Raw genomic sequence first — 26827 nt, forward strand, 5'->3', positions numbered from 1 at the left:
TATTTATGCTTTCATAACAACCCCTTCATATTGTAAAATCAGGTATTATTTCCAAATTTTTGTGCAGTAAAACTATGGTGCTCAGGGGTGGTGGAGGACTCACGATCGGGGGGCACAGCCAAACTAAGGTGCAAGTCCCCCACCGCCAGGACTATGCCCACCCCCCCGCCCCCACCTCCCAACCCCAGGCCGTCAGGAAGCCGGAGAAGCAGGAAGCAGAGTGCAGACTCCACAGCCAGATGGTTCAGGCCTCGGCTCTGCTGCGAGGAGCTCTTTGAACAGGAAGAGTTATTTAGCCTCTCTTGGGCCCAGTTTGTTCTGGTTTTCAAATGTACAAAGCTTCTAGCTCAGTGCCTGGAACAGAAGCAGTCCTCAGGAACTAGTACTTTCCCTTTGCTTTCCAAATACTCGTTTCTCTGCCTCCCCCTCCCCCTCTCCAGGTGGATGCCCAATTTAGGCATTTCACGTTTAAAGGGTCCCCCACCAAAATCTTCCTCGCGCAGCCGTCGTGCAGTCTGCGTGGCGGCTTACGCAGCCTGCACTCTGCTCTCTCTCGCCCCCACATCCAACCAGCAGAACATCTTGATGACTCCCCCTCCCAGACGTACCCCTACTACGACGAGGTCTTCACCTGTGCTGCTGCACCCGGGTCCCGGGGCTGCCCCGTCTCGGAAATGGTCTCCTTCCTTCCTCTTATGCTCAGATGGGCAGCCAGGATGACCCATTAAAAACATCAAACAGGTCCCATCACTCCTGCTCAAAGCTGCACAATGGCTTTCCCTCAGCACTGAAGGGACAGGCACAATCCTCCCTCTGCCTGACAAAGGAGGCCTCCCTGATCTGACCCATCAGCCCACCATCCTTCCTGAGCCCCCTCCATCCTATTGCTCAAACCTGCCAGGCCACAAGGCTCCCAAAACTTCACATTTGCTGTTCCTTATGCCTAGGACACTATTCCACTTTCCTCTAGGCACCCTGGCATGCCTGTTCTCTCAACTTCTTCAGGTTTCTGCTTACATGTCACCTTTTTCTTTTCTTTTAGAGAGAGAGAGAGGGAGATAGAAGTAGAGAGAGAGAGAGAGAGAGAGCACGCAAGTGTGAATGGGGGTGGAGGGCAGAGGGAGAGGGAGAGAATCTTAAGTGGACTCCACGTTGAGCATAGAAAATGATGCAGGGCTCAATCGCATAACCCTAAGATCATGACCTGAGCTGAAACCAAGAGTCGGACCCAACCGACTGAGCCACCCAGGCGCCCTACATGTCACCTTTTTTGTAAGAGCTTCCATTTCCACCGTATTGAATATTAAAACAATGCGTGTGCCCATAGAGACATTCCTCATCTGCTTTCACCAATTTCCTCCAGAGTAAGCACTAATCACCATCGAATGTGTTATATATTTCACTTGTTTACTGTCAGTCTTCTCCCTACTCAAATATACACTTGCCAGAGTAGGGGCTGAGTTTCTCTGATTCTTGCAACATTCCCAACAGTCAGGAAACAGTTTGGCCCCTACGAAGCTCAGTTCCATGACTGAATGGGCGGCTCCTTACTCTCGCCATCCGTGGCACTCTAATTCTTTCTGCTGAGAATCAGTGGATCTGAAAATTCGCCAGCAGTTGCACATGGTGATAAGGGTGCAGACTGCTGACGTGGGGAGGGAGGCACCTGCCATTTAGGGGAAGTCAAGGCTCCAGGGGCACGTGGACATCCCCAAGAGGCACACAAAGTTGTCCATGGCAGAGGTCGGGGGGGGAGCTCCGAAGCCCTTACTAAAAGGCTTCTTACTAGAGTCTCCATGTAAGGGATTTAGAGGGGATCTCAAAGCACTATTAAGGAGTCAAGCATATGGGATCTGAACACAAGAGCCCCAGATAACTAGCTGTTGTAAAACAGAGAAAAATGAACAAGGCCAAAAACTGCACTGGGGTCACTCAAAATGTTTACAGTGAAGGATGCCAACTGCAATTGCCTTTATGAGAGAGGAAACTCTCCCTTTTGGATCAGAGCTTTCTAAATTCGTGGGTCTGTGCTCAGGTGCTTTCTTCCTGTTCCACAACCTGGCTGCTAATCGTTCCAGTTTAGAAAAAAAAAAAAAATTACAAAACAATAACAAAAAACCCCTAAAAAACCAACCCTGTCCAAAAGAGTGCCATATGGAGAAGAGAAGAGCTTACTTATCTTCCTTTCACCTCCGTATTTTCCCAGAAAAGTTAAGAGTGGGCATGGGAAAACCTCAGATGTTTTTACACTCCTTTGCTGGTGGTAAGATAAAAATATAAGGCAGCCTGCCTTGTTTGTGAGCTCCTTGAAGGCAAGTGCTGTGTTCTGGACAGTTTCAGGTAACAGTAGCATCTAATACATTCTTCTGCACAGCAGGGGCCTAACAAGTGCTAGAAATAAACCAACACGAGCACGAACAAATAAAACGCAGCCCATTAACTCAGTTCCTTGCATTCAAGTGCTCCCATCCCTGTCCCGACCTTGGCCCATATACTCTGCTCTGCCCCAGGATCCCAATCCTTGGGCCAGCAAGCACCTTGGGAGCCTCCCCTTCCACAGATGATATGGGGGATTTAACACCACGATTATACTATTGTTGTTATTGGCTTCAGAACCCCACCAGCACTCCAGCAGGTCCTAGCTGGGACAGAATAAATGGGATTTCCCAGCTACAACACTACAATTAGTGACCAACTGTTCCAGGGAGTTTGCTGGGTTACACTTCTCCAAGAGAGACTTGTAGCTTTAAATGCATATTGCAGGTTGCGTTTCTGGGGAAAAGGACTCTGATATGGAAGTCAGCGTGCAAGAGGTTAATTTAGGGAGTGGTCTTGGGAAAGGCATCTGAAAAGGGAAGGTGAGAGGACAGGCAGAGGGAGAAATCCAGCTGTGACTGGGTTGTCACAGCAGACCCTGCAAGATTCCACATTCCCCAGGAAGGCCCCGTGGCCAGAGGCATGTGACTCTTCACCTGTGGCCCTACCCCAAGGGGCTGATGGCTGCGGGCCATCTGCAGGGTTGCACTCCCAGGAACTGGAGTCAAAGTCCTTTACTCCCAAAGGGGAATGTGGGCACTCACCGCACACAGCCACTTCGCCTCTCCAGCAAGTCAGAGCACGATGACCACCTCCCCTGTGATGCCCTCCCAGCTGCCTTCTCCGATCCCCTCCAGGAGAGGTGGTAACTCTCATTCTTGCTCATCTCTTTATTTCCAGAGCCCAGCATACCAGCGACACCCAGTAGAGATGCAATAAACGTCTGCTGAATAAACACATCACTGAATACTGGACATAAGTGTGAAAATGTGAGTATCACAGAATTATTTTTTAAAAACTGTTGCCCAGCGGTGCCTGGGTGGCTCACTCAGTTAAGCGTTTGACTCCTGACTTTGGCTCAGGTCACGATCTCAGGGTCATGGGATCGAGCCCCACATCGGGCTCTGTGCTGGGCATGGAATCTGCCTGGGATTCTCGCTCTCCCTCTGCCCCTCCCCGCAATTAAAAAAAGAGAAAACAAAAAACCTGTCCCCAAGGAGTTCAATGCAGTCAGAAAAACAAGCAGAAATGATGGGGGAACTTGAGAAGAGATGCACACAGAAGCATATGGTTGTGCATTCTGGTCTCAACTCTGGTCTCAACCCTGCATGCCTTCAAGCTTCAATTTCCTTGTGACTTGAAAAGGACAGATCCCAATATTCTATGAAGAAGAGACCAGAGTTGAGACACACTCAGTTTCAACAGTTTTGCTAAATGACGTCTTTCTTAGTGTCATTCCTGACACGGGTAAGGAAAGTAAGTCTTGATCCTGACAAGGGAAAGAGCCTGAGTGTCAGAGTGTCTCCCCCATGATACGCTGAGGACTTTTTTTCCAATTAGCCTAGAGTAAGAGTCCCCTCCCACCTCCCACCCCCCTAAAAGAAGCAGGCAGAGACTGCAGTAGGTGAGGAATTTACTCTTCTGTCCATGAATGGAAACAGACACCAACTGGAATATCCTGTGATTTATGAAAATGCGGTGATTTTAGATCACTGAGTAGTATTTCACCTTCATAGGATAAGGAGCTACAGAGAAGCAGGAGGAGAGATTTTAAACACGGAAGCCAGAATGCAATTTTAAAAAGAAAACTAAGAAATAAAGAAAAAAAACTCACTCCCAAATTTATCTCTCATTGCATTTGTCTAATATAGAGAAGAACTTGTAAGAACGCAATTTTAAGGAAGACATCTGGAAGGGGGATTAAAATAAAAGCCGAAGATTTGTGCTAACTTATCACTTCTCCCATGCATCCATGCCAGAGTCAAGTAACACCTACTGGGCTCACAATTCCCCACCACATAACCTCATACACCTTGAGGCAGTGACAAGAACTACAGTGATGGCTAAGAAAAAACTAACCAGACAAGAAGGAATGTCTTATAAAGTCAAACTTATATACCTCCTTAAAGTGATAAACCACAACATTAATGAAAGCAAAAGCCATAAGAACATTTTCCAACACTATAATCAATACCCATCTCCACCAACTCAAAGGCCTTTCTCAGCAATCAAAGCATCATTTGATTAAAAAAAAAACCCAAAACTGATAAATGCAGGTAAGTCAACACTCAATTACCTGCATACAAAATATATACATCTGACATTTATCTCTTACAAAGCATCCTAAATTGGGTTCTTCCTATAAACACCAACACGACCTCTTCATTTACTAAAGAAACACAAACCAATTCCAGTTTGATTAGAACATGCTTCAAATGCCAGTAGAGTTGATACTTAACTAGATTTGTAACTCCTTGTCCATTTCATCAGCATGACCTCATTAAATGCGGGCCTCACATTAAAAAAAAAAAAAATACAATCACTCTTCTTGGCATGACAACACCTTCAAAAACACCAGGAAAAATGTGGCTACAATTACCTTTGAATTTGTGGAACACGGCCCATAGCTCTGCAATGTCGGTCGCAAAGGTGATATCTGTGTCAAGGACAATGACCCTCTCCAGGTTGGCAGGAAGAGTCTTGGTCAGGACGAGCTTCATCAGACCATAAATGCCAGAGTAGTGTTTGTTGGGGATCCAGGACACTTCAGACTACACCAGGCAGGGAAGAGGAGTAGAAAAAAGGAAAAAAAAAAAAAAAGAATTATTACATTCATTTTCTTGCATAAACATTATAAACAGTGCCTGGGACATAAAAAAGCATTCAATAAAAATTTGCTGAGTAAATGAATATTTTCTTAAAGATTTGTTTATGTAATTTATGGTTTGGCATGTGAAGTTTATTGGAAGAAAATGCATCTGAATCACGGGACAGGAAAAGCAATATTTATGAAATAACTATTATTTGCAAACGCTATGCTCAGATTTTTTTAAATAAAATTTTTCTTATAGAAATTATATAGGCTCACTGGAGAAAGGAAGACTATGTTACAAAAGAATAAAAGTATAAAAATTGGATCATACTCTATTATTATTTTTTTTTTGCAAACAGTATCAAATTGTTCCAAGGTAGATCTGTTTCTTTTAATCATATTCTGTTTGTCATTAAAGATTGCTACCTTAGTGGCCTCGTTCAAGCTTATGCTCATCTATTTCTTTTTTCTTTTTTTTTTTTTTTTTTGAGCTGTAATTGAAGCAATTAGTGTTGCTCCGTCTCCTGGTTCTCAAGCACACAAAAAGGACTTGGTCAGAAGCTACGCAACACTCTTCCCTGGGGAACAAGAGAAGACACACCCACAGATAGTAATGAGCAGCCTACGGAGAGTCAGCACTGAAATCCACAATGTAGTAGGACAACAAAGGTCCCACAAGTGGGTACATCTGTCAGCAAGTCACACATCTCGGTACCCCTTGGTACCCAAAGGCAAGGCTGAAAATAATACATAATACTAGGGTGCTGAAAGCTCTCAGAGGAACAGGTCATGTATGAAAGTAACCACGGGTACGGACTCCATCCTGGCTGCCCCAGAGAGCTGCCATCCATCCAAGCCAAAGCACACTTATTTTCAAGAAGTTGACACTGATAACGGAACCCTTCAGCGGAAAATGTGGCCGCCTTGTTGAGATTCCAAAAAACGTTCACCCCTTTTGTCCTTATAATTCCATTCTGGGGACATGGTTCTAAACAAAGTCACATTTAAAAACAGGAAAGTAGTTTTATTCCCAGAGATGTTCATCACCATGTTATAAACGAAACAATCCAAATGCCCCGAAACTGGACAGTTAATTAAAACATGCTTTTTTAAATCCGATAGCATGAGCAATCTAGAGCTATAAGCAATCTAGATTAGGATGCACACACACAAAAAAAATCTCGCACGTGACGTTAAAAGAAAAAAGGTAAGTTCTAAAATTTCTTTTGCTTAATAACCTCTACGTACAATCAAACAACACGAAAACACATCCGTCCAAATTTCATGCTGAGAAAGAAGAAACGGAAGCATGGAATCATAATACTAATAGGGGTCATTTGGGGACGATGGGTCCCTCCTCTAGATAAATAGATATGTATACACTCACATACCACACATATGTATTTTATCGTACTTTTAACTTTTTAAAATGAGCAACTACTATCATTGTAAAGAAAAACTAAGCACTGCATTCTTTTTAAACATACCAATATTGGTGATGGCGGGAAAACAGGGACACAGACACTGCCTTAGGAAAGCTATGACAAAGGATGCCCGTGGTAACTCACACAATCCAGGCCGTCCCTCAAACCCACTCCATCTTCTGTGTTCATCTTCAGTTTATTGAAGATGAAACGGTATTTATTTGAAAATACCATGTCAGCTACTCCTTATCCTCTCAATACATCAATACATGTGCAACTTTGACTGGTGGAGGGGGGGAGAAAAAACATAAACCGGTGGACAAAACTGTTCATCACATGTCAGTCTCAGGGAAGAACCTTGAACTCTGTCTGTTGTCCTCATTACCGTGTTCCTGGGCAGCATGGAGGAAGGAAAGCAGAGACAAAAGCCAAAATCTGAACCCCAGCCCCATACAAGGCATTGGTCTCTCTAAGCCCCAGTTTCTTTCCCTACAAAAAGGAGACGATGCTTCCATTGCATGGCTTGTGGAAAAATCAAAGGAGATGGAAGGACGCGAGGGTTCGGCCCACAGAAGCTCCCACCCTTCTCCTGACTCCCCTTCAGTGTGTTCGTGTTTGCTTCATACTGAAGGGGGTGCGGCACAGTGTTAAACCTTGGGTTCCGGAGTCAGGCAGAGGTGGATTCAGATTCCGGTGTCACTTAATGGCTGCGTCACCTTGGACAAGTTCACCCGGACTTTCTGAGTTTCTGTCGTCTATGAAAGGCAGTTACTTGTACTATGTGTTGTATGTATCAGTCGGGGGTGGGTGGAAACAGCACACTCAAAGTGGGTGATCCGAGGAAAATGGGATAATAAAAGAACTATTGACTGAAACGGATGCATAATTTAGGGCCAGCAGCAAGGAACCGTGTTGCACCTGGGAAGACATATGAATAAACCACGAGGCAGGAGCCGTGAACTTCGGTGGAGGGCCACAGCCAACTTGTGGCAATTTCACGGGCCAGAGCAGGGAGAGGCCTCTCACTCAGCCTCTCTCCCCTCCTGCCCACCCCTCTCCCGCTGGAGCGCCCCTCCGTACAAACCCAACTGGATGCAGAGGGAACGTGATCTCAACCTGTCACCGAACTGAACGAATGATGGCAAAACCACAGCTCAAGGCCTTCTGCTGAACTGATGCACCATGCTATCTGAGAGGTGGGCGGGTGGGCGAACGGAAGGATGGACAGGTGGGTAGATGGGCAAATGGCACAGGAAGGTGAGTGATTTGTCTTCAACCCCTCAGTGGGTAAGATGCAAAGCGATAGTCAGAATCGGCCAAGGGAAGGTTTGCCTTCCTTCCCCAAGCCACATCATCCTTCCTTTCGAGCTAGCATCCTGACTCGCCATCAGTTTAGATCTGAGGGCTGGGGGCTCCTCGAGTTAAGGGCCTCCAGTGGGCTTTAAAAAACTCTTCCTCATGAAAGCTCCAGCCTTTGGAATTCGGCTCAGCTGCTCCTCTCCCCTGAGGATGTGCCTGAACTGAAGCTTGGCAATCATAGGTCCACGCGGCAGAGCTGTGCTATTTAATCAGACCTTTGATTAACTTATTCATCTATTTTGGTTACCATCAAAGCAGGAGAGCTTGGTGAAGACTGAACACCAGAGCGTTGGGTTGAGCCATCTAATTAGATTGCCCTGACTCTCAGATTTATTTTTAACACACATGTGAGGGACTCAGATGCATCACCGAACAGTAGGACGACAGGAATAAATTAATCTCAACATGAGCCCAGGCCGGAATGTTGCCCCAAGTCCCCGACTTAATACATAATCAATTAAGTCAGAGTGTTCAATTAGAGGTAAAGGAAGCATTCGGATGAGTTTGTATTCAGAGAGAAAACCCCAGAAAGAAAACCGAGGAAACTACGGGGGTAAAGAACGTATGGTAAGAAGCAGATACGTTTATTATAAATGGCCCTCTCTCTTAGAAGTACAATACAATGTGTCCCCCACCTCTGCCTTAGTCTAATCCTGCTCTTCTTTCGAGCCTCAGCTTAGAAGACACCCCCCGCCCCCCGTCACCACCTCCCTGGGGCCCCAGGCTGGGCAGGGGCTCCCTGAGCAAGCTGCCTCCCTTCCTCTAGCACAGCACGCTCTCACGCTGTGTCTAATTTTCCATGTCTCTCGCCAGCTCTGGGCTGGAACTCCCTGAAGCAGTGACGATGTCATTTTTGCTGTAGTAACAACACAGTCATTACTCAAAACATGTTTGATGAACGCGTATGACTGCAGAGCTGACCAGGCCTGGGTTTAAATCCTACCTTTGACGTTTTCTGCAACCAGCAGCAGAAACATCCCTAACTGCTGTAGCCCAGGGTCGGTCTGGTGCAACGGGAGAGGCGTGCCTTGTCGAGCCCCAACGCCTGCGCTTTAGCACCAGTTCCATCATTTTGCCTCTATGAGGCTTTGTTTTCTCATCTGCAAAATGGGGGCTTGGAACACTCACTTTGCAATACTACTGGGAGAATGGCAAAGCATCCAGCCTGATGCTGGGCGCCCAGCTGGCCTCTGCAAAGACCACTTGACTTCTCTCAGTGAAGGTCTGTCAGCACTATGCAGGCTCAGATGATTCGGGATGTTGAGTTTGATAAGAGCGGGAAATGATGCTACCTTTGATAGTAAAGGGGAAGATGGTTTTGTCGGAGGAAAAGAAGTCGCTCATCACCTCTCCCTATACTCCTAGATTATTTTTTTAAGATTTTTATTTTATTTATTTATTTGAGAGACAGAGAGACAGAGACAGAGGAGGGGCAGATGGAGAGGGACAAGCAGACTGAGTGTGGGGTCTGAGTGGGGACTCGATCCCATGACCCCAAGACCTTGACCTGAGCCAAAATCAAGAGTCGGATGCTCAACCAACTGAGCCACCCAGGTGTCATAGAATTTTTTTTTTTTAACGATTATTTACTTATTTTAGAGAAAGAAAGGGAGGAAGGGAGGGAGGGAGAAGGAGAGAGACTCTTAAGCAGACTCCCCGCTGACACGAAGCTCGACGTGGGGCTCAATCTCATGGCTCTGAGGTCATGACCTGAGCTGAAACCAGGAGTCAGGGCTTAACCAACTGCACCACCCAGGTGTTCCTCCTACATAGATTAACAAAATCACAAACTGAGATCTTGGAAACTCAAAGCCTCCTCTGGTAGATCTCCACGTTGGACTGTATACCTTTGGTTTTGGGAAGAAAAACCTACTAACACAAAGGAGCGTAAGCAATCCCAGGTTTTAAGGGTTTCTTTGCAGAGTAGGAAGCAGGGGATGCTCCCAAGGGAAAAGTCATCTTCCCCAAACTGCCAGTTCCTTGGCAGACAGACCCCAAGGGGGAGTTTCTATGAAGTGCTGCAGGAGATTTTAGGGTTCATCTGATGCTGGGTGGTCCACAGAGAAGTTACTCAGAATACCTGGCCAGGGTAGTAACATGAGCATGGAAGGGTGTGAAGGAAGGTGATGTCTCAACATGATGCCAGGTTTCCCACCTCTAATAGACAAGGCAAAGACAGGAAGAAGGGCTGGTTTTATCAAGGAATGGTGCGCCTTTCTTCTTGAAGATGTTGACTTTCAAGAGGCACCGGGATGCCCCAGTAATGAGAACAATAGAAAATATCGTCTAGCATTTCCTGAGTGCCTCCTGGGTGCCAGGCATTTCGTTAAGAGCATTCTGCTGACTACTTCAGTGACCACCCCCGCCCCCGCCAGGCCCCGAGTCTACAGGTCAGGTGCCACTACCCCACTGCGTGAAGTTTAGGGAATGAGGACCCAAGCCCTTCCTTATCCCATCTCTCAGTCCCCAGCCTGAACCATGGGGGAAATGACGAGATGTGTCTCTCTCTCCCACGTTCCCACTGCCCCTGGTCCCAGGCATGCTCCCCACCCCCCTTGGCTCCTGAGGGAGCCCGTCAAACCTTCTTTCACCAGGAAGCAGCTTTTCATGGCAATTAGGTACAAAGGCCTCGGAGTTGGGTATTCCTGGCTTCCGAGTCTCTCTGGGCCTGAATTTTCTCATCTGTATAATAGGAATATTAATAGCATATCCTGCTCTCTTCCTAGGGAGTTATTTTATTTATAGTCTGTAAGCTTTCCTTCATCATCCTGGAAATATTTATTGCTCAAAATAGATTTCTCACCCATATCAACATTTTCCTGTGGATTACAAATCACCTTGACACATTTTTAAAAATTAAAAAAGAAGTTGTCCTTGCTACAGAATGTTCGAAAAGTCATTTGCCTTTTCTGTTGTTTCTGAGTGGTCGTCTTGGCAACCAACTTGTATGTTCAACATGTAATTGTTAAGAAAGGAGGGTGAGGAGCTCGGATGAGGCGGGGACTCTGGGAGACGACCTGGAGGAGGGCCGTGGAACAGGCTTGAGCTCAGGAGTCTGACTGGCCAGATTCCAAATCCAGCTCCACCAACAGACTGGCAAGCTCATTTCTCAAAGCCTCCACCTCGTCACCCAGAGCGTACAGAAAATGACACCTATCACTCAAGGTTTGGGAACATATCCAGTGAGGCAGGAGAAGTACGGGGGCCCCGCATAGTGCCTGCCTCATGGTAAGGGCTCAATTTTTAAAATGCAAGCTTTTAAGCCAATTCACAGTGTGCACTCTGGAGTCTGCCTGCCTGGGTTTGAATCCTGGCTCTGCCACTCACTAGGCTGGGTCACTCCGGGCAAGTCCTGAAACCTCCACATACCTCACTTTTCTCCTCTGTAAAATGGGCATCTTTACAGTGCATACTCCAGAGGATTGTGAGAATTATGGTGCTATGTACTGGCTATTGTTGTTCATTGTTAATATTACAAAGATATTTAAAGCAACAGAAAAGATGAGATTAACATCTACAAGATAGAGTCACATGCATTTGTATTTACCCTTGTGAGAAAAAAAAAAATCCACTTTAGCTCAGTTGGGATTGTTTAAATAAGCATTTCTAGAACACTTAATGTGGGCCAGGTACCAAGGAGAGGCTAGGGACCAGAGTCTATGATGAATAAAACATAGCTAATGCTCCTGAGGAGTCTATGGTCTGCTGGATATTCATTATCCATTCCTGCATAACAAGCTACCTCAAAACATAGCAGCTTAAAACAGTAATATGTATTATCTCACAGTTTTGGTGTCAGGGATTTGGGAGCACATAAGCTGGGTGGGTCTAGCTCAGGACTTCTCATGAGGTTGTAGTCAAGATGTCAGTTGAAGGGTGCCTGGGTGGCTCAGTTGGTTGAGCGACTGCCTTCGGCTCGGGTCATGATCCTGGGGTCCCGGGATCGAGTCCCGCATCGGGCTCCCTGCTCAGCGGGGGGTCTGCTTCTCCCTCTGACCCTCTTCCCTCTCGTGCTCTCTATCTCTCATTCTCTCTCTCTCAAATAAATAAATAAAATCTTTAAAAAAAAAAAGATGTCAGTTGAAGCTGCAGACATCTGGATGCTTGGGATCTCCCTCTAAAATGGCTCCCTCATACACACATGGCAGTTGATGCTGTCTCTCCAGAGGAAGCCTTAGCTCCTTGCCACACGGACCAGCTGGTAGGGCAGCTTGAATGTCTTTACAACATGGAAGTTGGCTTCTCCCAGAGGGAGTGATCAAGAGAGAGCAAGAGAGAAACTAGGGTGTCTTTTACGGCTTGGCCTCAGAAATGACATGGCGTCATTTCTGTAAAGTCTTCTTGGTTCTACAGGTCAGCCCTATGCAACATGGTTAGGGACCGGATGAGAGTATGGATACTAGTAGACAGGGATTATTGGGGGACATCTTCAAAACCAGTTACCACATCTGTAATTCTAGAATGGTATAAACTGGATTACGATGAATTCCAAGTGTATGTATAGCCGCAGTAATACAATTAAAGGAGAGAGTCAGGAGGGAAGGGAGAGTAACCAGTTAGAGATGTTTGGAGGAGATGAGCCTTAAATTTGCTCTTAAAAAATGAGTTGAAAATTGAGTTTCTCAGACACTGAGAGGAAAGCAGGAGAGATGTTATCATCAGTGAAGGCACAGAGATACAAACAATTGTGTGTGGGTTTTCAATAGTTTGATACACCTAGGTAAAGCCTGGAGTTAGAAATGATGGAGTAAGACATGGAGAGGCAGGAAAGGGTCAAATGTTGGATAATACTACATGCCATGCCAAAGAGCACTGGACGATGTCCCAAAGATGGTGGGGAGGAAACAAGAAGGATTTCACTAGCTAAGAGACATGACCTCAATTGCTTGTAATATACTCTAGCAACCTGTAGAGGGGAAAGATCAACAGAAGACAGCTCAGAAGCATCAGAAGCTTGGAGGATGCCTAGAGAAAATGCAGATTCTCAGGCACCTGAGTGGCTCAGTTGGTTAAGCACTCGACCCTTGATTTCAGCTCAGATCACGATCTCTGGTTCATGAGATCGAGCACTGTGTCAGGCTCCCCTATTCAGCTTGAGATTCTCTCCCTCTTCCTCTGTCCCTCACCCCACTCACATTCTCTAAATTAATTAATTAATTAATAACGGGGGAGAAAATGCAGATTCCCAGGATCACACCCAGAGGTTAGGATTCCATCAGGCCTGGGGCGGGGCACAGAAATCTGTATTCTTTTGTTTGTTTGTTTGTTTGGCAATCCAAGAAATAGACTCTTAACTATCGAGAACAAACTGCTGGTTACCAGAGGGCAGGTGGGGGAGGGGGATGGGTGAAACAGGTGATGGGGATTAAGGAGGGCACTTGCTGTGATGAGCACCAGGTGATGCATGGAAGTGCTGAATCACTATAGTGTACACCTGAAATTAATATCACACTGTATGTTAACTAACTGGAATTTAAATAAAAACATTTCAAAAATTAAAAAAAATCTGTATTCTCAGCCACAGCCCCATGTGATCCTAAAACAACTGCCCCCAGACTACACCCTAGGACACACTCAGGAGACACAGTGAGCCCTGTATCTCTCAAGGTCTTATTGGTTGACTCATTTACACTGGATCACCAACCAGCTCACTACTGTTCAGAAACAAGACACAAGAGAGCCCAAAACAAGTGTACCACCTGAACTCGACACAGCTGGATGTACAGGGAGAGAAGACCTTTCTCAAAGATTAATATGAGAAAGAGCTGATGGAAGATCAGGAATTCTTTAGATAACCCTATACCTCATAGGCAGTTTAGTCTGTGAAGCCAAGAAGGTTTCCAGACTGTCCTTTTTTAAACCTAGAAATCTCATTTCCATAAAAGCCACACTAGGTCAGCGAGACTGAAATTCTAAGGAACCGTATCAACAGGAGAGCTGAGTTACATATTTCACATCTACCCACAATGGAAGCTTGGAAGGGAACCTTCTAAGAGCCCCCAGGCTGGTCTTTTCAGGTGAAAGCGTTCGACACCAAGCATCAATGAACATTATTCAGAGCTTACAACTCCAGCCTAAAATAAGGTAGCTGGCTTCCACCTGAAATACTCATTAGTCACAAATCTACTGAGAAACCATCTTCCATAAACATAATTAATTCTGGAGTGATGACAAAGGTAGGATGAAGCAGGAGGAATGTGAGCATGGATCTATAAACACATTCCTCCTCAGATCGGTGGCAACAAAACCCCTACCTCTCACACCTGACAAGAGGCGTTCTGTATTTAGCTCCGTGAAGCTTGTGGGGATTGGTCGCCGGAGCATTTACGGATTGCCTGAACATCCCTCGGTACTTTGCATTATGAAATGAAGCATTTCAAAGCACTGGGAGTTCTGATTTGTGAACTGGACTGTTACAGTGGTTTAATTTCCAGAAATATAGCTGCCTTCTTAACTAATAGATTTTTCAATGCACTGAGGAGAAAATTGCATTAGCTCCTGCGTAGCCTGGACTTAATATTTTTAGAAGCTGCAATTCTTCTTATTACAGGGCACAGTATGTATTTATGGATGTATACTTAGCACAGTTTCTGACACACAGAAGGCACTCAATGAATAGTTTTGCAAAAGTAAAACAACACAAGTACACAAGCGATGCTTACTGAGAACTGTTCCTGGGGATGGGGAGATGGTGGTGAACCTGCTGCGTTCATTGATCATTCATTCATCCTTTCAAACACCAGAAGGCTGCTTAAAGAGACAAAGCCAATTATTTCAAAAAGCATTGTTACAGCATTCAGGATGGCGGTTTATGTAAACAGGGGCTGGAAGTGGTAGGGGGATGGGATAAGGAAAGAATGGTTCTGCAGATACCACCCTAGTTCTAAGTGAGATGGTGTGGTGTTATCAGTGTTGGTCATAACCTGTTTATCTGCAGACTTCAAATGTGTTTCTGTGCCTGTGTATACAGAAAGTCGTCACGGGTGGTGGTCTAAGAGCAAGAATGTGACCTTGAGAGAACACAGGATTTGGGAGTTACAGAGACCAGGCCTAACCAGCTAAAACCCACCGCCCCACCCCACCCCACCCCCACTCTCTCTCACTCTCAACTCCGGCCGAAAAGTGCTAAAAATGGAGCTAATCATTTTGCTAATAAGTGCAAGGGAAAAAAAATCCTCTTATTTGTTTCCCTGTTACTATATTTCAGCATGCATTCTTAACAAGGCAAAATTGCTTCTTGTGAGGCAAAAAAAAAAAAAATCTTGGATTTTACCATGATTTGTTATTAAAATCTCACAGGGGCGAGGGGGGTGCAATTAGGAAAAAAATGTACCTAAATAGGCTCTTGGGGAGCAGGTGATAATAAATACTTTTAATGGTTGAGAAACTTTGCTCTACAGAAACTTTGCTCTACTTATATGACACCACGCTAGGCACAAGCCTGAGAAGTGTACAAAAACACACAAATAAACCAAATACCTGAATCCAGGTATTAGCATCTGCTGTGTCTAGTGGTTTTTCCTGAATTTACTCAGAAGGCAGTTTAATCACAGAACATTACAGGGGTGCCTAGGTGGCTCAGTCGGTTGGGCATCTGCCTTAGGCTTAGGTCATGATCCCAGGGTCCTGGGATCCAGCCCCATGTGGGGCTCCCTGCTCAGCGGGGAGTCTGCCCCGCCCCCCTGCTCATGCATGCACTCTCTCTCCCTCTCCTCCCCCCCTCAAATAAATAAATACAATCTTAAAAAAAATTACAGCTATCTGTTCTCAACTTCATCTAGAGACTTTAGGGGAATACTTGCCCATGCTCCCCTCCCCCCATTCCTTCTCTCCCACTCCTTCCTTTGCCAAGAACCTTCCAAAAGGCAGCCTGAGAGGCTACAATTAATGAGGCACCATGCTGTTCTGCGTTAATAAGGTGCTTTTCATTTTCAGAGGGCTTTGTAATCCTTTGGAGGTGAAGCTCTTGCCTGTGACACTCTCTGGTCCCAGCTTCAGTGACCCCACAGGTCAATTTAACTTTAAATGCATGGGAGGGTAACCCCAAGCAGGTAAAGAGGGTTAAAAAGGAGGGTGAACCAGAGGTGCCACTTAATTAATTTCTGGTTGGTTTAAAAATTGTTTTCTCTCACAAAACATGGAAGGTGAAACTCTCCTGGTAAAGTGGAGATGCAAAGGAAAAGATCCATTGTCAATAGCGGTGAGAATGTCTCCTGGCTAACGCCCGAAATCACCCTCATTCACTGGTCATCCCTGAAAAGATGGTGCCTTTACTCAGCATTTGTAATACATCTAACAAACTTTAGCCAGGAGTCTTGTTGTAATTTAAAATATTTTCACCTTGACCATGAAGCCTTAGACTGTGGTTATATTGACATTCCCTCTCATAACAGGCCCTTACTACTTATACGAAGGGTTGTCAAGGAAAACAGGTGTTGAGGATAGCTGTCTAACTTGTCTAGATTTAGGATTTATCATACAGGAGAATGCAGAAGGGAAATGAATGTGATCCTTAGAAAGTACTCCAGAAGATGGTACGTTGCACAAGATGATTCCATTAAGCCTGTACTTTCCACTTGGGGATTTGGTTACTGATCAAAGGAATTCCTAATGCTCTAAATCCCCCTTCAAAAAAAAAAAAAAAAAACCACCTAATTCTGAAAGTGACTCCTTTATCTAAACATTCATTGAGTGTGCCAAACTCTCTACTAGACGCTAAGGAAAGAGCAGTGAATGTGGAATGTTCCTATTTCTTAGGAGATCATAGATAAAAAGGGAAAGAGTGTTATTATATTTATGATAATAATATGGCATTTCTTGAATGTTCACTATGTAACACACACTATAAGCAATTTATAAATATCTTTTAACTCACACAATAACCCTAAAAGGTAGACATCGAGGAAATCACCCAGTCTTTAAAGAATTACAGGAGCTGGAATGAAAACTCAGATTTGACTCATTCTGAAAATCTTAAATCATTCTGGAAACTGACTCAAATAAGATATTCAAATGATCATCAGGCAGTGAAAGCTATAAATGAAGTCTCACCAGAATTCCTGGGGATGGAGCAACTGAATGCATCTGGAAATAGTACAACCAGAAAAGGCAAAGGTGACTAAGACATGGAGCTTAAACTTTTAGCACAAAAGAACATTCCAACACAGTCACAGTCAATGCAAAAGAGGCGCATACCTTCCCAGCACAAATGTCTCCCCAACATCTACAAGACTGCAAGTGACCAGTAAGATGCTACAAAGAAAACTGTTAACACCAAAACAGAGCAGAAAGGGAAGACTGGAAAGTAGATCCAAAGAGGGTTACAACGAATTTTTTTTTTTTTTTAAGATTTTACGTATTTATTTGAGAAAGAGAGAGAGAGCAGAGCAAGTGAGAGAGAAAGAGCGAGCGCATGAGCGGGTGTGGAAGGGCAGAGGGAGGAGAAGCAGGTCCCATGCTGAGCAGGGAGCTCAACTGGGGCTCCATCCCAGGACACTGGGATCATGATCTGAGACTAAGGCAGACACTTAACCAACCGAGCCACCCAGGTGCCCCAGGAGTGTTACGATGAATTCTTGATTTCTGTTCCTTAGCACCTAAAGGGAATACCAGAGAAAAATCTCAGCCTCTGATGCTCAGCCTTTATCAGAACCATGCTATCAAGGGCCCAGAGCAAAGGTCAACTTCTCTAGGACACCGATGAAGACCAGCTGGAGGCCAGGTCCAGCACCGGCTGCACAGGAGAATCACCCGATCCCACTACTGCGCCTGCCCCAGAAAAGCTGGTGGGGTGGGGCCTGGCACTGCTGCTGGTTGTAGTGGGGTGGGGCCTGGCACTGCTGCTTGATCAAGAGCCCAAGTGATGCTTATGTGCAATCGAGGGCAGGACCGGGCCACGTCTTTTTGGGTGCTGTTTTGTGTTAGTAAAGCCTATCAAATGATTCTTAGGTGCAACCAAGCCTGAGGTACACGACAGTGGGGGAAATGAACCAACCAATCAATTCTAACTCCTAGCTGAGAAATCCAGACCCAAATGAACGATGGCATAAGTTCTGTTAACTGGTTCTGTTTTGCGGTTTGCACAGACACGGCCAAGTTCCTATACAGAGTATTTTTGTCATTGTCTCTTTTAATTCCCTGGTGTGGGAACATTTAAGCACTTTCGATCTGGAAGCAACATGGCATAAAGAAATGAGCACTGTACTCAGAGTCTGAACACACACGCTGGGCGGCAGGTCAGTTCCCTTCCCTCTCAGATCCTGCACCTGAAAAACAGACAACACTGCTCACTTGTTCTGGGAAACTACAAGCCAGAGGATGTATATGGAAGCGCCAAGCTGCGTGCCTGACAGAATCCGCATTCACAGCTGCTAGTTAGTTCTGAATCTAGAACTACTGTATGACCTGACAAGTAGAATAAAGGCCTGAGCACAGTGAGCAAGCTTGAAACGCTGGTGCCTTACCATGTCTGCCACCACTGGTGATTTCCTCTCGCTCCTCGATAATGGCTGGTTTTGGAGGGTAGGCCTTATGTATTATGTATATGTAATGTAAAGGCAACAAGCACAGTCTGGGACACAATGTATGTTAGGTAATAACACCATATTAATAATAATAGGGGATGAGAAAGGGGAGTTTCAGCAGCGCTATTATGCCTGTGAATAAGACGTTGATCACCGCTTGCTATTTTCTCTTCAAACACATTATTTAGCCAGTAGTGAGCAGATTTAAAACCCACTGGGGTTCTTGAATTGAGCCTGGCTGAGTGGTTAAATCCAATGAAAATATCCTAGTTAGAGGAGGTTTTTAGCCAAGGGAGTTGAATATATAAAAGGGTATTTAACAGGTCAGTTTGTGAAGATGTCCATCTTTCAAAACAGATGATGGGAATGATGAGGATAATGCATGCACAGCATCTTCGAGTTCACAATGCACTTTTAGATGATTTCATTTGATTCTGAAAATAACTCTGTGAATTAGGCAAGAATTTGTATCCCCACTTTACATACAGGAAACTGAGACTTTAAAACACCATTGTCCAAAGTTACACAGCCAGTAGACGGTAAGGTTGGAACTTACCTCTTGACCTTCAGGAAAAGTGCTTCTGTGAGGCCTCCATGTCCTGCTTTGACCTTATCATGGTAAGCAGATGCAACTGATAGACCAAAGTATTGTCATAGTTGCTCAGCAAGAAAATGCACAGTTTGACACCTCTGGGCACCTTTTTTCCCAAAATCAAATTGGGGATATGGTGCACACACCAAGGGATGAAAACTTGAAAAATTCCAAGTTCTCTTTGTGTAGAAATAATTCTGGCTTGCTTCCCACGTTTCAATTAGAGAAGAAAGAGAATCTGGCCTTTTAGTGTCCCAAATGAGGTAAGAAAGTGAGGAATGGACATCACCATGGGGTCCACAGGTAATGTGTCCAGAACAGGCAACATCTGGGTGTTGCTTATGTGACACATGACTGAGAATAAAAAGACATAAATCCACTTGGTTGATCTCTGAGCTGGTGGCTTGAATTTTCTACCCCATCACCTTCAAAGAGCTTCAAAGTCAGGGAGTGTCTCAGCGGACTCACCCCTGATTTTGTCTGATTTGGGTTTACTGGTTCTCAACTAGGGCCGATTTTGGCCCCTATGGGGTCATGTGTGGTTGTCACATCCCGAGGGGAACACAGCTACTGGCATCTAGTGGGTAGAGTCCAGGAATGTTGCCCAACATCCTCAGATAGGACAGCTCCCACAACAGTGGATTATCTGCCCCAAAACATCAATGGTGCTATGGTTGAGGCACCTTTTTCAAAAATACTAGTGAAAACTTGAGGTGCCTGGGTGGTGCAGTCGGTTAAGCCTTGGTTAACTCTTGGTTTCTGTGCAGGTCATGATCTCAGTCAGGGTTGTGAGATCGAGCTGTGTGTTGGACTTGCGTTCAGTGGGGAGTCTGAGGGTTTTTCGCCCTCTCTCTCTGCCCCTAAATAAATCTTTAAAAAAATACTAGTGAAAACTTGAAAAATGTGTACAGATGAACAGGCGAAATCTTGATTTGATCCTAGTACCAAAGTACAAGTTTGCCTCAGTTTTGACCTATTGGAAAATACTGCATTTTCCAGAGTTAGCGAACTACCTCGGAGGAGGAGGAAGGCAAGGGTTTGAAGTCCTCAGCATGGTGAGCTAAGGGAAGAAAAGTGGCAACCCCGCAACGTAAGACAGACTTGCCTCCACAAATAAGACAGAAAACTAAATGAGGCTTATAAAGAAAAGAATACAAGGTTTAGACAAACAAGACTGCACAGTGGCTGATTTAAGGAGGGCTCTCTTGGGTCGCAGCAATGAGCTTGATGGGACCGAGGCTGTCCCTCTCCCAGCAAGAGGGATTTCATGTTTCTACTAGGCCCAGGCACCCCCTCCACCCAGAGCATAAGCCTCATCCTAAACGCAACTTCACATAGAACCAAGAACTCCAAGCTCCAGGTGCTGGGCACCTGTTATTACTTAGCATCCTCCTAAACGCTTCTCCCTAAGCTCAGGCTCTCTTGTACCAGAGCCCTAAATGTTAGCTTCACTCCCATGCTTTCCCAATATAAAGCAGGGCAGGTTCCTTCCGCTGGGTCACAGCCCCAGATTCACCTAGCTGTGTCCCAACCGGACTCACCTAAAGAATGAGGCACTTGTGCACCTGATGATCCTGCACTACACAATTATTTAGAGGGGGGAAAAAAAAAATCACAGTATCAGCACTTCTCCAACTTGGTCAGCTCCCAGTCACACACATTATACTCCCTACCTACCGTCTCTAAGTGGTACCTGGATGACAGAACTCCTACTCTTCCCACTAAAGCATGCTCCTGTGCAGTTTCCCCACAATACAGACGAGACTACCATGTACCCACCAGCTTGTTCCAGAATTCTAGGCGGTGAACTTGATTCCTCTCTCCCTCCACTGACACATTCAACAGGTCCAAAGCTCTGTCACTTCGGCTGTAAAAAATTAATCTGCCTTTAAGGGTAGTCACCTGAAAAGGAAGAAGGCTGTCTGAGGAGGAGACTTTTAACTAAAACACATCTATTCCTTCTCTTTGAGAATGGTCATAGCAGCAAGTCTGGAGTAGATGAACCAATTCTATTCTTTATTTTTCACTCCTCCACCGTGACATCCGGCCCCCAGGACCCATACTGTTACCAGGTCACCGGTCCTGAGAACCTTAAGATCAGAATCTTGGACTTACTCATTTTAGTGATGCCCCACAGCACAAAGAGTTGGCATTCTGTTGCAAGTTATCTAATAAATAAGGGAAACAGAACCTCAGGAGGGAACTTGACAATGCTCATCCCATCCAGCTCCCCTTTTGCCCTCAAACCCACTGAACAGATCAGGGACATTGATTTTTAAATGGATTCTGCACACTGCAAAGTCAAAGTTCAATTTTCCAAATATAAGGCCAGTTAGGTGATCTGCTACTAAGCATGCTTCTCTCTGCCTTGTGTACCCTGTGGGCAATTCACATGTACACACGTATCTCCTCCATCTGAACATCCCTTGTGGCAGATGCACTATTTTACCTCAGAAACTCCCCTAGTGCCTTCGAAGATATTTTGCATATAGCAGACATTCAATTTGTTTGCTTTTAACTCAAATGTGGACATACTGGCATATGGATACTGAAGACTAGAAGGTAAAAGTAATCTAATTTTTTTCCCATAGGCATCATGAGGAGTCCTGGAGGATAGTCTTTGTGAACCGGTTTATTAGTTTCTTCTACCATCAAAAGGTCTGGCCTTCCTAAGTGGAAAAACAGAAGGCCAGCCAGATAAAAGAAATACATTTCCTTCTTTTCTGACAGAAAAAGTACAATGATGAGGGTATTAAGTTTTATAGCTAAGCTCAGCAGATAATAAGCCAAGGGTTCCTGCTTGCGGGAAGGTATTCGCTTCTTTGAGTGGTGAAAGCCTGTCATTAACTCACAGAGCCAGATAAAAAGCTCTTAGGCCTTCTCTCCTCCTCTTCCTCAAACCCTCCTTCTTCCAGATAATGAAGTACCAGCATGCGCATGCCCCCTCTCTTTCCCCCTTCACTTCTGGAAATCACACTCGCTTCCAGGTCCAGCTCCAAATCCCACGTCTCCCAGGAAGCTGGCCCTGACTATCCAGCTGGTAACTGACTGGTACCGCACCACTCCCGATTTCATTCACTGACACTAAATTCCTGCACAAGACATTAGCTTTTCTACTTCTGGACTCTGCTGGAATCCTGCGCATTCAGCAAATCCTTATCTACTGATGGACTTGTACTAAGGTAGAGATCTGAGTCACTTCCTCTTAATTGAGAAGTCAGCCACCTATTAATTAGAGTTAACATCAGGTTTCCCAAGCCAGCCATTTTCGCTGGGCCACTGAGAACAGGGAAACCATGGGCAGTCCATCTACCTTGATCTTGGAGGGGCTGGGAACTTACCCAGGGACAGACTAAGTGCCTTGGGAAATCCCAACAAAGTTACCCAAACCAAATTCTGAACGAGTTAACTCAGAAGTCACAGACTAAAAAGAGCAAGTAAGGAAAGAACAACACACATATATGTATGTATATATATATAGATACATTATATATATACACACACATATATATACACATACATATACATATACATATATATATTCTCTGCTTCCTAAATATGCATTTTCTTCCCACAACAAACCTACAAAAGGAAGTGTGAGAGACTCTACTGGTTGCCTATTCAGAACAGCTCTTCTAGTTCTCTGTCGTAAAGGCTGCAAACAGGCAGACATGCAGAAACCCTCACTTTCCCAGGCTCCCCTGTAGACAGGATGTGGACACATGGCCATCCTGATCAATGCACCGGAGGGGAAGTCTGCTGGGAGATTCTGGGAGGAAGACTTCCTCCCCGAGAGAAGAATAAGGCTTTTGTTCCCAATATCCTGAGAGGAGAAGACTGCAGGGTTTGCTATGACCACTGGACCATGAGGAGCCCAAGAGAATCCCCAAGAAAACCACCATCTCTCATGGAACTGCCAATCACTTGCAAGAAAAATGAATAGGTTAAGCCATATTTACTGGGATAGTTCTTCCTTTCTTTTTCTTTTTTTAAAATTGTACCAAAAGCAATCTAATTGATATTAGATCATCATGGGAAAGACCAGGAACCACAACAGTTCTGTACCTTGTCTTTGGGAACTGTCATCATACAAAACTGTGTGAGTCTAGAATAGATGAACCAGGTCTATTCTGACTGCACAAGTAATGCAAGTAAGAGTCACTGGGGCTGCACAAAAGAGCATGAAGCAAGTCCTTAGTGACCTGCTTCTCCACTGTACTGTTCCCACAAGGACATCTCAAACATGATCCAAGCAAAAAGGGTGGATTTATGAATACACATAGCCCCAAGAAGTTCCTGGGTGTTCTTCCAACCACACTCTCCCCTGCAAGACCCTCTTTACAGAAATGGCAGCACGCGACTGCCACCATTCACAGGCAGAGGAGCCGAACCCCACAGTGTGCGTGCGCTCTCCTACCCCTCAGCACGCCAAGCTGCCCACCACACAGGGAGAACACGGTTTCTCTTCCGGTTACCTGCGTGACGTCATTGTGTTCTCTTTGTGTTTCTCCTCCTCTTCCTCCCTTCTTTCAGAAGGAAAAATATGCTTTTAAAACTGTGCTAACTATATAAATTTCGTATAATACAGCAACAACAAAAAGAACTGGAGTCCCTTATACCCAGAGAAAAGCTATTAAATGGTGCCCTATGTGTTTCCTTTTTTCAGTAATTATGTAACTATTTGGATGACTTTAAATTTGGGGAGGGGGAGTAGTTTCTATCTTTTTTTAAACTTAATATTACATCACAAGTATTTTCCCTCTTCATTGATTCAAGCAACATTCAACTTTGTTATAAAACCACTAAAAATCTCATAAAAAAACAGACTTTGAAAAGTTCAAATATCCCATTGTGAAAATGTACCACAATCTCTCTACCCTTTGCCACTCTTGGGATTTAAGTTGGGTCTAATTTTTGCTACTGTAAACAAACAAGACCATCATGAAATCCTTTGACTCCACCTCTTTTTCCTTGGGGCAGAGAATGTCTGCATCCTGCAGCTTGCATTTTTTTTTTTAAAGAATCTTGAGAAGTGCTGCCACACCATTAAAAAGAAAAGGATTCTGATGTTCATTTATACCACTTTCACAAGAGTTGGTCCCAGCGTTTTACAGAGTGTTATGTTCTAGGAATCAAAACCCAGACTGACTACCAGGCTGCCAATATTGCATAATACATTTTTTTTTTAAAAGCCTTTGCCATTTAGATATAAAAACCTTATTTTCCTATTTCTTTGAATACATAACAATGCTGTTATATTACTACATATACTTTTTTATCATCTGCTTTTCCAATTTCATGAATTCCTTTATTCTGATCCTTTACCCATTTTTCCATTGGTCTACTTTTCCTATTGATTTGTGAGCTCTTTGTGTCCTCCTCACGTCTATTCCAAGTATCATTTTCCCCATTTATCGCCTGCCATTTAATTTTGTTTCAGTTGCTGATTGACATTCAGAATTTTCCCTTTTCCAATTAATTTCAATTAATCAAATCACTAGAGTTTTGCTTTGACTATTTTTTTTCCATTTCTCTTTGACATATACAAATTTTCCTTGCCCTTGGATGAAAATTCTCATATTTTTTTCCTAGTCTGTATGTTTCTCCTTTTAAACTTAAGTCTTTAACTACCCACAATTTATTTTTGTATCTGGCGATATCCTATATGATCTTTTCCCAAATGCTCAGTCTTCACAATAATGCCTTTTGCTGCATAATCCATTCTTTCTCCAGGGGTTGGAAATTCTTCCTTGAGCAAAGGTTGATAATTACCCAGAACATAAGATATCACTCTTTCCTTTCATAGTCACAGCTGATAGAAGTAACTGCTCCAGGGACTCTTCCCTGCTGAGTGGAGGAAAAGCCTCAGCATTCTTATTAAGACTCTTTCATTCCAACATTTACTTAGAGTCAATTATGTGCAAGCACTATGCTAACAGTGGGGGATAGATAGGGTGGTTAAGAACAGAGGGGGTCCATGCACGTGGACTTCACATTGTAGTGGATGAGTCGGGCTTATGAGCAATACTTAGGCATTAAAGGTACTGAAGAAATAAATATATAAGAGAAGTGTTTAACAAATAACTACACAACGATGAGTGTATGAAAAAGGAAACACAGTAGCATGACAACCCAGAGCAGGGGAACCCAAACATTAACAGAATGCTGGGCCAAGAACAATTTCCTTGAGATTTAGACTAAGCTCTAAACAATAGATGGGGAAGGAGGTGAGGAGGGAAGACCTCTATTTCAGGTAACATGGTGAACTAGATATACTAGAACACTGTGTATAACACTGTATATAATATATATGCATACACATATATTTTATGTATATATGTTAATATATGTGCATGTATATTAATAATGTATAAATTTTCTCCCAAGGGCGAGGAAAATTTGCATATGGCAAAGAGAAATGGAAAAAAATAGTCAAAGGAAAACTCCAGTAAGTTTGATCAGCTGAAATGAAAAATATTTCAATTTGATTAATTGAAATGTATATATTTTATATACAACATTGTATATATGTATATATACAATGTATATATACATATGTATACATATGTTCAGTGTTATATATTATATACAACGTATGCTTATTATAAATACATACCATATTTGTATATTATATATAACTAACATACATATGCATACTAAAATGTATATTATACATATACAATAGAAATACACCTATGTAGGGGATGGCATTTTACAGAGTGTTACGTCCTAGGAATCAAAACCCAGACCGACTGACTACCAGGCTGAAGGGCCCTGATCCTGTTTCCAGCCCCTTCTAGCCAAGAAGTCTTGGCCAAATTGCCTCCAGTTTCAGGTTCCTTATCTGCAACATGGGATCATCATAGCACTAACTTTAAAGAGTGGTTGTGATAATTGAGAGAACCCACATTAAATACTTAGTACTGTATCTAGTACATTAAGTACCAAACGAATGCTGGCTTTTACTATTATTTTACTACCATTTTCTATGTATATTGTTGTCAACCATCTTGTTCAGTGTTTAGCTTAATATTTTCTCCATTGCTCATTCCTAAATTGGCCAGAGGACTGCCATTTTCTCATACACAGAACCAGCTTTCAAAAATTTAATTCTAGCTTTGCTTTTTACTTTTCTTATTTCACAGCCTTCTGCTATTAACTTTATTTTCCTTCTGCTTTCCTTAAGTCCACACCATTATTCTTGTTTAAATTATCAAATGGAATGTGAGGCGCATTTATCATCATCCTTGTGTTTGAATAATGGAGGCACTTGAAGGCTATTAAAACATCTCCAGTGACAGCTTTGGGCACATTCCATAAGCTTTACTGTGAAATATTCCTCTTTTGTGGTTTTTCAAAATAGGCTATAATTTTTAGTTTTACTTCCTTTTGGATTAAATAAGCATTTAGAAAAATTCTTCATCTTCCCCTAATTTCCAGGTATGTTGAATCTCTCATTTAAAAGTTTCTGATGTAGTATTACTTCATTGCAGCCAAGAATGGGGTCTGTATAATTTTTATGTTTGGAATTTAATGAGGTTTTCTTGTGCCCTCAATTTATGTAATTTTTTCATAAACACATGAAAATGCAATTTTATTCCATTTTATGGATGTGAGCTTTCATATCTACTCATAATGATTATATATTAAAACTATCTTTGTCATTAACAATATGATTTGCCTTTTTAGTGGCTGAAACTCTACTAATATATCCTATATTTCTATTGGTTTTTGCTTTATGTATTTGAAAGCTTTCTACTTAGAAAACAGCTTGGCTGTTTCCTCCTATGAATATCGCACT

At 43.7% G+C, this 26827-nt stretch overlaps 1 protein-coding gene across 1 annotated transcript in view; it reads right to left on the bottom strand.

The window, feature by feature from the left end:
* Positions 1-3746: 3746 nt before the first annotated feature.
* The window catches only part of LOC148163811 (xylosyl- and glucuronyltransferase LARGE1-like), a 304191-nt gene continuing 281110 nt past the window's right edge, over positions 3747-26827 (bottom strand). Inside the window, exons 6-7 of the mRNA XM_088025737.1 lie at positions 4916-5087; positions 3747-3805 (exon numbers count right to left, since the gene is read on the bottom strand). Of these exons, the coding sequence (XP_087881863.1) occupies positions 3747-3805; positions 4916-5087 (231 nt within the window). The remainder of the gene's footprint in view (positions 3806-4915; positions 5088-26827) is intronic.

This window comes from Eumetopias jubatus, unplaced genomic scaffold, assembly GCF_037043125.1.
Source record: "Eumetopias jubatus isolate StellerSeaLion01/CBP00866 unplaced genomic scaffold, mEumJub1_p1.0 scaffold_8, whole genome shotgun sequence".
Taxonomy (NCBI): domain Eukaryota; kingdom Metazoa; phylum Chordata; class Mammalia; order Carnivora; family Otariidae; genus Eumetopias; species Eumetopias jubatus.